Source organism: Papaver somniferum, chromosome 5 (assembly GCF_003573695.1).
Source record: "Papaver somniferum cultivar HN1 chromosome 5, ASM357369v1, whole genome shotgun sequence".
In the NCBI taxonomy this organism is placed as follows: Eukaryota; Viridiplantae; Streptophyta; class Magnoliopsida; order Ranunculales; family Papaveraceae; genus Papaver; species Papaver somniferum.
This window is the reverse complement of record NC_039362.1, coordinates 179,358,071-179,370,439: the sequence shown is the minus strand read 5'-3', so window position 1 is coordinate 179,370,439 and position 12,369 is coordinate 179,358,071. Positions and strand designations below refer to the sequence as shown.

Genomic DNA, 12,369 nt, shown 5'->3' with positions numbered 1-12,369 from the left:
GTTTTTGTTCTGCTGTTAGAACAAATTGTTGTGTTATGGTTATATTTTAGATTAATATTCTGGTTTTCATTTCTATTTTACATTTAGAGAATTAATTATTTAAGATTATTTTAATCTATAGTTCATTCAATCTCCAATTGTAAATAGAAGTTGAATCGGTTGTTACGGGATTTTGAAAATTCAAAAAATCTGAAGTCTGTTTGGCCTGCCTGGCCTGGCCCAATGATAAAATGGGCTTTGGGCAAGTTTTGGGCATCAAAATAAGTGTTTCTACCTGGCCTCCCCAGCCTGACAGGCTCTTAGGGTAGCTGATTATGAGGCCTTTCTGCCTTGCCTAGCCTGCAGTAGGAAACGGGCCGGGCTGCCCGTCGTGGCGTGATTTACACCCCTTGTAGTTATAGGTTAGCAATGGAAATACCCATGCGGAAAACTAATTTGGTCTCCGCTTAGCAAAAACCTATTCCCCTATGGCACCACCCCGTTCCCGTAACAATTTCACCTATTCACTTGTTGTGCTGATTTTTTCTTAGTCCAAACGCGGAATGTAGCGCCCATGTGTCATCCCAAACTGCTTCTTCTTGTTTTGCTTTTCCTCCTAGGAAATGCCGACCTTATGAATCAATTGAGTTCAGAGAGTGATTAGGGTTTTATGTTATGACTTGATTATTATGAGATTTATTAGAGTTGCATTTCATCTCAATTGGATGAAAGTACCCAAACCCAAAAAATCATTAAGCGATCAGAATATTATCACCAACAATAAGAATGCATCTGGAGGAGATTTCAAGAAGAACTGGTGTTGCTGGTGCTGTTGCTGTTGCTGCAGCGGGAGAATCCAACACCATAAAAACAAGAAATCAATCACCACCCCAGTTCATACGTGGAATAATCGTTCATTCATATGTGGTTTGATGTTATTCACTCTTGGTCTTATATCTCTTTTCACTGGCCATGTTGCATCTCATCTGGACTATTATTCTAACCGCTTCATCAAGGTAATTTTTTAATAGTCATTTTCTTGCAGAGATCAAAATTTTGAGAGCATATTCATGTTTTGATGCAGTGCATGATTTACAGATTTGGAAATGAATGTTGCAGGATAAAATCCGGTATAATGCACCGGTTGATATATGGAAATCGCAGTCTTTCAAGTATTATTATGGATGTAGTACTAGAGGGTTGAATTTTGCTCGTGCTGTAAGTGACGGTGAGTCTAATGGTTACTTGCTTATTGCAACTAGTGGAGGGATGAACCAGCAAAGGACTGGGATAACTGACGCGGTTGTCGTTGCGCGAATTCTTAATGCGACATTGGTTGTGCCTCGGCTAGATCATCATTCGTTCTGGAAAGATGACAGTGATTTTGAGGAAGTGTTTGATGTCGACTGGTTTATATCTTATTTATCAAAGGATGTCACCATTGTGAAAAGGATACCTGAAAAGGATGTCACCATTGTGAAAAGGATACCTGGTATATATCTTATTTATCAAAGGATAAACCTCCGTATACTATTCGTGTTCCCAGGAAATCCGCTCCTGAGTATTACCTGGATCAAGTTCTGCCAATATTGCTGAGGAGACGTGCGCTGCAATTGACGAAGTTTGATTACAGGCTTTCCGGCAGTATTGATGAAGAGCTACAAAAGCTTCGTTGCCGGGTGAATTATAATGCATTGAGGTTTACAAAACCTATTGAAGAACTTGGTATGAAAGTGGTGACAAAAATGAAAAATATGGCTCATCGTTTTATTGCAGTGCACTTGAGGTTTGAACCTGACATGCTAGCATTTTCTGGTTGTTATTACGGAGGAGGTGACAAAGAGAGAAATGAGCTGGGTGCAATCGGGAAGCTTTTGGGCGACACTACCTGAGTTGAGCCCTGAGGGAGAGCGGAAACGCGGAAGATGTCCTCTTACTCCTCATGAAGTCGGTTTGATGTTGAGGGCACTTGGTTTCAAAAATGATTCTTACCTCTATGTTGCATCAGGAGAAATATATGGTGGAGAGGAGACTCTGCAACCTCTTCGAGAGCTCTTCCCAAATTTCTATACAAAGGAGATGCTTGTGGGTGAAGATTTGAAACCATTTTTGCCTTACTCATCTCGCCTAGCTGCAATCGACTATATTGTATGTGACAAGAGTGATGTATTTGCCACGAATAATAACGGGAATATGGCCAAGATACTTGCAGGTAGAAGAAGGTACATGGGGCACAAGAGAACAATCAGGCCGAATGCAAAGAAACTTAGCTCAATATACATGGCCAGAGACGAGATGGATTGGGATACATTTGCCAGGAAAGTAAGATCAAGCCAGATAGGCTTTCTTGGGGAGCCTGAGGAGATGAGACCAGGAAGGGGTGAGTTTCATGAATTCCCATCATCGTGTGTCTGCGAAAAAGATAACAGCAAAAATGATCCTGTTCAATCCAATTATCTCAACACCTCACAAGAATGGAGAGAATGGAGGCGGCGGGGATAAGAAGATCCAAGAAGAAGAGTGCAATTGATTGATACATCTATTGGCAAGGGTATGGGAAAAAACATACAAATATTTCCAGGGGCAATTGCCCCATTTGAAAATCAGAAATCAGAAGAAAAAGTTGCGAGGACAAAAGCAGAAGACATGACCAATATCAGGCATAACTGCACCAAAACCTGATTTGATTGCAGAGAAAGGCATGCTGTGTGCAAATGTGCATGTTTAAGCTGAATTGCTTGTAATTCTACTATGTGTAATGACGGAAATCTGTGCTAAAGAGTGAATTTTATCTGCGTAATAAAGAAAAATTCGTGTAAAACAAATGCTGCTTCTATTAGTATTATTGCTGGTTTGTCACCAATAATCCTTACAAGAACATGATCCTTCTTTGAAACAATGAAATCTGTTATTATCTCTGACAATAATTTCTCTGCTAGTAATCTTCGAAACAATTTTAATGAAAGTATGGCAATCACCACAAACGCGGAGATTCTTGGTTATCCGAATGGAGTCTTCTGGTTTTGTAATTATAAGACCAAATGCAATTGCCAATTTCTCACTGTGACAACCAGGGGAAAGTTCTTTCTCTTCCTCTTCAATATCAAACAATACAAACTCAGTTGTAGGAGTATATCCAATTGCTTTCATTTCCTTTCCCAATTCCTCGAGTTTTTCATAAATCTTTCCAGAAAATGGATGGGTTTTATCTCCCACCAGAAATTCATGAACGACTCCATCAACTTCAATCCAACTGCATCCCGGTACTTTTTTAATTCCTTCTTGGCTCATGGCTGCTCTTATATTAGCAGCATCATTCCATCTACCACTGGAAGAGTAAATGTTCGATAAGAGGATGTAATTCCCTGCATTCCAAGGTTCTAGCTGAATTAGCTTCTTTAACATATGTTCAGCCGTTTGTGTATCGCGATGTATCCTGCAACCACCCAATAACGCCCCCAGCACAACCGCATTGGGCTCCATTGGCATTTCTTCAATCAATCGATTAGCCTTCTCTAACAAACCAGCTCGTCCCAGAAGATCAACCATGCATCCATAATGCTCAACCCTGGGATTCAAAGAATAGACACGAGACATGCCATCAAAATACTTCAACCCTTCGTCAACAAGACCTGCATGGGTACAACCACAAAGAAGTCCCAAGAAAGTGTTGTCATCAGGTTGAATTCCCAACTTTTCCATCTGAGCAAAAAGCCCAAATGCAGCTTTCACATGTCCGGTCATGGCGAGTCCAGAGATCACAGCATTCCACACAACAGAATCTCTGTTCTTCATTTCTTTGAACTGCTCCCAAGCTCGATTCATGCTTCCACATTTTGCATACATGTCTATTAATGCTGTACCCAAGAACGGATTCAGCGAAAATTCATTTTTCTCAATAAAACCACTTGCCCACTCACCTAGTTCCAGAGCTCCTAATCTTGCACAAGCAGAAAGAACTGCAACCATGGTGAAACTATCAGGTTTCATTTTCTCCTTCTGCATTTGTAAAAATAGGTCAATAGCTTCTTTAGGGAGCCCATTCGACGAATAACCACCAATCATTGCACTCCAAGCAACAACATCCTTTGCCCGCAACCTATCGAAAACACTGCGCGCCATCTCCATGCTTCCACACTTGACACACATATCCAGTAATGAAGTAGCAACAAACACATTATTCTCCATACCCATCTTTCTTACATGCTTTTCTATCCAATCAACGTTTCTCGCATCCCCTAAATTAGAAGCAGCAGAAATCAAACGAACCATTGTATAACTATCCGGTCTATAACCCATATGCCACATTTTCGTAAACATACATAAAGCCTCATTATATCCCTTCGACTCAACGTACCCCGCAATGATAACAGTCCACGCAACAACATTCGGTTCAGGCATTTCATTAAACAGCATCTGAGCTTCTTTCATACATCGACATTTTGCATAGAGACGAATCAAACTAGTCATGACAAATACATCCATTTCATACCCACATTTCACAACATCACCATGTATCTCCATACCAAACCCATGATCTCCAAGCAATGCACATGCCTTAAGTGCAAACGGGAAAGTAAAATTATCAGGCAACGTACCTTCATTTCGCATAAACGCATAGTACTCAGTCGCTTCCCGAAAGCATTCATTAGAAACAAACCCCCTTATCATTGTATTCCATAAGAAAATATTTGGTTCATGAATTTGATCAAACACTTTGCGAGCATGAGAAATTTTTGCAGATTCTAGATACGTCCGTAAAATCTTGTTTACGAGGTAATTATCTTGGTCGAGATCGAAACGAAGAAGACGAGCTTGGACTTGCTTCAGTTGTTTGAAGCTTCTGAATCTGTATGACAGAATATTTTCGATATCTATGAAGGCCGTCAATGAAACCTGGTTGTTGAAAATGTTCATTCCGTATTTTGGTAAAAGTGAGATTGGACCGGCTCTGTGCCTTCGTTGAAGCAAAGTGGTATAGGGGGTCACCACCCCGGCAAGGTGAGTTTAACCCGCCAAGGAAACATAAATTGGTTTGGTTTGGGCACTTGAGAATTAAAGTCTAAACTCTTTCAAAAACCGGCAAGATGGGGTATACCCAGAGTATACCTAATAAGACGAAATAGTGTCATTGATAAGTAAAATTCAAAACCTTTTAATCATATATTTTGGAAAATTATACCCTCCGTCTTTAATAGATAGGCAGGTTTGTATGTAAATTTGCACGCAAATCTGCCTATCTTTTAGAGATGGAGGGAGTAATGAACTGTCTTGTTAGATTAATTAGTTGAACTAGAAGTTATAAAATCTTGATTTGGTTAGATTGAAATTATGGGTTTTGTTGGAAGATTTTTGAGAAAAACAATTGTTTTAAGAATTCTTTTTTATAGAGAAAATGAAACTGCACTAGCAAAATGAAACCACACTAGCAAAAAAAATTTAATAAGGGGATTGCACAGTTGTTTAATGGTTTTATTTTCCAAAATACAGAAGATATCAACACTTTAAAATCAAAGTATGAAACGTCGTCATGCTCGACTGGGAAAAAAAAAAGAAAATGCATGCCGACTAAGTACCATCATAGCTCAGTCCATGAACAGTTGGCATGCTTTGCTTAGTCGACAGGATCGACAAGAAACTAAGCACGCCGACCAAAAATAGTTTTTCGCATTTACAATTGCCTTGTTCGAAAATGCAACAAAGATTATTGTCTATTAGTCGTCATCTTGTTTTTATAAAACCATGACGACCAACAACAAAATTTGATACAGAAAAACTTGTTTTCTTGGAGTTATTAATCGTCAAGGTTTAGCTTTTCAAAACCTGACATCTATTCATACTACATCACTAGTCGTCAAGTTTTTCAGGAATGAAGACCATGACGACACTGTAAATGTGACTTTTAGAAATAAAACTGTTTGAAAAGTCGTCAAGTGATTCATCGTACAACCATCACTTGAAGTTGATAAAAGAATGAGAGGAAATGTGTGACAGCGCGGGAGTATCAAAATACACCACCAACATTTTTTTAGGCAACCTGTATGTATAAAACCTAAATACAATTCCGAGAGTTCAACTTAATGAATCTCAATTAAGGAATGATATCTCGTTCTCTCACAATCAGAAAGTTTACAGCACTGGATCTGTGAACCTGATTATTTGCAAGAGTTTTGGACGATCTCAAAAATCAATATCCAAGAACCAATCAAGTTAAATCCAACAAACAAGGATGGATATAACAACTTTGATTGATTTTCGTTAACCCGTGATATTTCAATTATAAAGATAAACAAAATAATGCGGGAAAAAGAAATAACATAGACACCAGAAATTTTGTTAACGAGGAAACCGCAAGTGCAGAAAAACTACGAAACCTTGTCCAGTTTTGAACACCAAACCATACGAAACCGCTACAGATACTAGCCTACTACAAATAACTTTGGACTGGAAAGTAGTTGAAATCGAATTAAACCCTCACAACAATATTCAGTTACAGTAGGGCTCCTTACGCCTCTGAATCCCAGTAGGGCTCTGCGCAAATGATTCCCCTAGCTGACGTCGTCATTTACAACCTAAGAGTGACTTCAACTCAGTTGAATACTTTAAACCAATATGCCACCCACAGATAAAGCTTATACGTGTGATTTCCTTTTTGATCGAGATAAAGATGAGACTGGAAATCGATAGCAATAGACAAAGTCTAGCTAACCTCAAAATCTAAACTTATGCTTCCCGAAGAGCATCCTAGATTATTATTCACCTCTCGAGTATTAAACATGTGGAATCACAATGTCCGGGAAGAAGAAAACTTTGCGATTTTTATCTATCTTATTTGAGTGATCATATGAATAATCAAACAATATCAGGATACACGAACTATCAAGATAAAGATAGTTGGACCTAGCTTCACGAATCCCTAAGTGAAGTATTTTTTTAGTCGTTGAACCTTAGAAGGGTTTTAGGGAGAGGACTACTCTTGCTTACAACTAGGAAACACAAAGAATAGTGTCGGGGATTCAAAAATCCCAGTTGTCTGAGGTTCTCCCTTATATAAACTTTAAAACTATAAGTTGCTTTAGGTTTAAGCTAAGATAGCTTTTGTGCCAAGAAAACAATATTCACCTTTAGATGAATCTTTGAACTGATATTAACATACGAAGATATACACTCTAGTTAGGATGAACTATAGCCGAACCGTGTATAAAGACTTTGTTCATGGACGGTTAGCCAAGACTGGATGATTGAACCATAAGCTTAATCATTTTCGTATAACACTTAGGACCTTAAGTTTGAGTCACAACCGTAGGTTAATATGTGATCAATCATGTCTATAGTGTCTTTTGAGATTTAATCAAATGTTAATTATCTCATACAAGTAATCTTTTTGCATCTGAAAATATTCGACAAGCAAGTATGTGGAACAAGTACGTGTATTATACGTTGTTCGTGACTATTTTTGTCATGGTACATGTACCAGGTATGCGTACCCTTAAGACAATTTTTTTTTTCAGGAACTTACAAAACTTTTTCGGTTTGCGTATCGGGTATGGATGCCACACTGGTTTCAGAACCAATAGTTCCTTTACGGTTTACATACTAGGTATGCGTGTCATTCATGGTTCACGAGCAACAAAATTTTTATAGTATGTATACCGGGTATGCATACCAAAAAGTTGTTGTCGACTATAGCAACGCCGGTACGTGTACCGGGAATATGTATTGCGTCTACGGACGTCTGACAATTTCCCCAGTATGTGAAACTGGTATGCGTACTCTCTTGTATCAAAATTTTCACTAGTTCTATATTTCTCTTTAAACCGATCGGAAACATTCCCAAATAATATCAATGACACACCTTTTAACAGATGATGAATACTCTTATTTTGTTTTTTATTTTAACTTGGGTAACTGTACGTAAATCAAATATATCAATTGTCTCAGTGATGCGTCTTATTTTGAAAATTCATCTCTTAGACCTGATAGTTAGAGGGTTGATCAATTCTTAAAATTAACATGAAATTTAATCCGGTCGTTGATTATATTTTCTTCGATACAAGAGTTAGACACCAGGAATGATTGTGTTATCTATTTATGGTGTCGCAAAATGGTGCACATCTGTCATCCAAAGGTCCTAGTCATACTGTGTATTAATTTTTAATGTATACTTCAAAGAGAAAAAATATTAAAAATGTCTAACACCAAGATATCTTTGGAAACTTATTTTACAATTTATTTCTTTCCAATTTTCCCTATGACTATTTTTTTTAAAAATTTATGAACCTATAAAAAGAAGATATTACATTCTAACAACATGAGCCAAGTGTGTTTTTGCATAACCTATACCAACTTGTGTTCCGTTTAAATATAAAAGAAGAAACAAAGACGGCTAGGTAATAAGAAAAAGGTGAAGTCTTTTTTATCATTTCAGATACCAATAAAATAAAGTTATCATTACACAAAACAGTAACATAATTTATCACATGGAAAAAGAAAAGTTTTGCTAAGAAAATTGGTCTCTTTCGCCTCATTTCGTATTGTAATGATCTTATTAAATAGTTCTAATTAACAAAGAGAACACATGTCTCTTTATCTTGCCCAAATAACTATTTTAGCAAATGGTAGCTAATACCTTATTGGTTAGATTATTTCAGCAATCCCGAAACGATATATGAATGCACATTTCTAGGCTGACATCAGTTCCTAAATGTGTTTGCATGTTCTATTAAAACATGGAAGAGGGTGATAATGAACTCTGTTGCACTGATGTGGTTCCCAACATGGATATGAGCCATGTTGCAGTGCCATTAGTTGATGACGTCTTGCCTTTATCTCTTGTGCCAAATGTGCCAAGGAATCCCGAACCAGCTATCACAGTCCTAAACAAAATCGGGTTGATCACTAAGAAATGGGGTAACGAGGCTATAGGGAATGAAAGAAAGAGTTGCAATAATTAACGTTTACTCTTCCTCTCAAGATGCAAAATCTCGACCGTCGAAAGTTACCACCGAGCCGGCAAGTCTCCCAAGCTCAACTTTCCAAACAAGAGCAACATACTACGTGTTTTCCACAAAAACACTCGAGACGTCAACACATGTCACAAACTGGGGGATGCTCATTGGGTATTGGTTTGGCAGTTTACAGCGTGCGGAGTACACTACGCCCTTTACAAGACAGTGTCATAAGGATGAGGTTTAGTAAATACAGGGAGTAATGGTGAAACACTTTCTTTTATGAAACATCAATTCCGGGCGTTACCGGTTACCACCTCCTCCCATTTAATCACCCGTTTTTCATTTCTTAATGAGACCAAAGTAAGTTTCACTTCGACTTGTATAAATAGGTCTTACCTATTTCCACCGAACAACAAGTTCGGGTCAGGGATATACAACACTCAGAAAATATTTGCTAGCTTTCCATCTGTTAGCTTCCCACTTTCTGATACAAGTCGTAAAACAACTATTCTGGTCTCAACACTCTCTTCGCTTCCCTCCCCAAAACCAACCATTCTCCTTCACTTTGTGACTGAAGCAAGTCTGGAACGACCATTTATTGGTTTAGGCGGATTTGTACAGATAGATCTCTCAAATATAAAGTACTCTCTTGCAGTATGTGTGGGTAAAATACCCGATGGCCACGTGTCAGCATCTTAAGGGATGAACATTTGATGAGGGGATAAGGTAGGAGCACCGAATCATCCTCCAAAAGGTAGTTTTGTCTCAGTCGAGGAAATTGCACCAGCGCCACATGAATGACACGTGTAGATAAATGTATAAATCTGCTCAGACGGTCAAGTCTAAAAAGCAAGACCTCATTTAATGAAGGATAAGAACAAGACGTGTGTAGTTCCGCATCGCGATGAGAGACTCGACGATCCATACTACGACCCAGAGGCGATAGGGCACCAGGTTCTCCACAGAAGGCCAGCACGATCCAGGGGAAGGGGAGACAACTCGGAGGGAGAACCCAGCAAGCCATCGCAAGGAGTAGTATGGATGTCAGCCCGAGGAAACAAGAGCGAGGGTAGACGGCCCACCGAGTTCGGACGACCACACCACCCCGAGTTTAGTTAGCCTATAAATACCAGTCCATGTACCAGGAGATAGACAACTTATGTAACATTTTTAGATGGTCTTTCTACAGAGAATTCCTGAGAGAGATCTAGATAGAGAGAAAGTGAGATATGTAGAACAGATCTGTAACACTTTCAAGGGTAAGACCTTATAATCAATAAGAAAACATCTTCTTATCCGTGGATGTAGGTATTCATGGCCGAACCACGTTATATGCTTGTGTTCATCTTTACTTTCCATGCTATTTACATCTTGTTCATCTTTGTTCTTGTATGTTTAAGTAGTTTTTAGTCTTTATTTTCACTTGGGTGTAGTAGTCAGAAAATATGCAACTACATTTTGGCGCTACAAACATGGAGGTATGAAGATCTAATCTACCTCCCTAGTAACAACACTATAGTTTTCACCTTCTCCATAAGAGATGTTTCTGTTGAGATGAATGAGTAGAGCTCGGACTCAAATTCGATCTTCACGATCTTGGTAGTCTAGAAGAACCTCAGGATTAACAGATCCATGACTTTAGTGAAATTTTTTCAAAAGAGTTTTTCGTTATTATAAAGTTTTATTCATCTTCCTCAAGAAGCTCAGGAGAGTTGTATATCGGAGTAAACATGAAGTTTCAAACACTTCGTTGCTCAAACGATCTCCTTCATGAAAGAGTTGGGAAGATTTGCAAGTAAGTAAACTACATAAGGAAGAAATCACCTTATGAGAGTTGAAAAGACAACTTTTTCATGATGTTCATCATCAAACTCAACAAAGTCCAAGATCTCCTTCTTAAGAAGCTAAATCTAAGTCAAGGAGAATGATCAATTACTTTGGTCGAGATCTATTACTTTGATTGATACCATGAGTTTCTCCAATCAATTTGGATAATACTTTGACTAAAGAAAATGATGTTTATGTTGTTTCATGTTGAGATTTTTTTTAATAGTTGGATCTCCTTTTCCAGAGAAATCATCGGAGAGAGTTGTGGAGGATAGAAAGTCATTATTTCAAATGATAAATATGATATTAGGTTAGTTTGGAAAAGAAGAGATGGAAATTGTTTGATATTGAAGTTAGATTCTAAGTTTTTGAGTGAAAATAGGTTAATTTTTGCTAATTTGATTGTGGATTTTTATAAGATTTATGTCGTTTTAGTGATTCTATGTAGAATTGAGGTTTAGAATTTGGGAGTTTATCATTAGACTATATAGCTTATGTTTTCTGATGATATCATGAAAAGTTTTCAAATGGGTGTTTCAAGATCGATTGATGCACTTGAGGTAATTCAGCTGGGTTCATATCTTGAGTTCAGTATCCATTCCATATTTATTTGAGTATATGATAAATATTAGCTATTCTGTAAATTTCTCTCATAGTTATTGTTTGTTACAAGATTAAATAGTTCTTAGAATAAGTAAATTTCTCATACTCAATTAAAAAAAAACTTATATACCTACTTGTGCGTGGTTGTGATACTACATGTGCGGGATTGTGGATCCTAAATAATCTCTTGCAACTGTGAACATCATTGATTTTAAATTTTATTTTTACATTTCTGGTTCTATAATCATTCATCCGAACTTTTGTTTAATCAACAATTCATTTTGATTTTGTGCAGTTAGCTGTAGCAGGGTCGTTCTCTAACTGGTTGTTAGATAGTCCATTTGAAGTCGAATTTGAAATCGTTTAGTAATGTATGATGGTGAATGAAATGAAACTAATAAGTTGATGATGGTCTGGTAGTGAAGAATATAGGTTGCGGAGCATTTGTGATATATCTCACTGAAGTTGTCATCTATGATTAGTTAATGATCCACCCTAGGAAATGCAACTTTTGCAGTACTTGAACTATTGTCACTCAACTGCACGTAGAATGGCCAAACATTTCCTGTAAATCATTGATATGCTTCGGTAAAAATATTTTAGTAATGTTTTACTTTTTTCCCACTAGAAGATGGTTTAATAACTGGATCTCCTAAGTTTACTGTTTATCATAAATTGATTTCTCATCATGAATACATATGGGTGGTAATGATTTTTTGTTCGTTGTTAATAAATGTTTTTTTTCTTTTTTAAATTGGATATTTGGTTTAATTTATATACATTTCCATATACAGGTGATTTTGTTGGTCATAGATGCCACTAGTGGAGTTGGAGGTACACGTTTTGTGTCATTTTTTTCTTTATTAATTTTCTTAATTATCTTACATATGAAATCATGTGCAATCTATGGTGCGACCTTACAAGGTTAATCTCAAGGTTTAGGTCCTTGAGTACCATGGTTCTGAAAATATCATCTCTTTACACATGATAATATTAAAAATGAACTGAA

At 37.4% G+C, this 12,369-nt stretch overlaps 1 protein-coding gene and 1 pseudogene across 1 annotated transcript; one reads left to right on the top strand and one right to left on the bottom strand.

The window, feature by feature from the left end:
• Positions 1 to 603: 603 nt before the first annotated feature.
• On the top strand, positions 604 to 2,782 carry LOC113283813 (annotated as a pseudogene).
• A 13-nt stretch (positions 2,783 to 2,795) lies between these two features.
• Positions 2,796 to 5,040, bottom strand: LOC113283812 (putative pentatricopeptide repeat-containing protein At3g08820). Its single transcript, XM_026533196.1, has one exon. The coding sequence runs from the start codon at positions 4,894 to 4,896 to the stop codon at positions 2,836 to 2,838; it is 2,061 nt and encodes a 686-aa protein (XP_026388981.1). The 5' UTR covers positions 4,897 to 5,040; the 3' UTR covers positions 2,796 to 2,835.
• Positions 5,041 to 12,369: the final 7,329 nt, after the last annotated feature.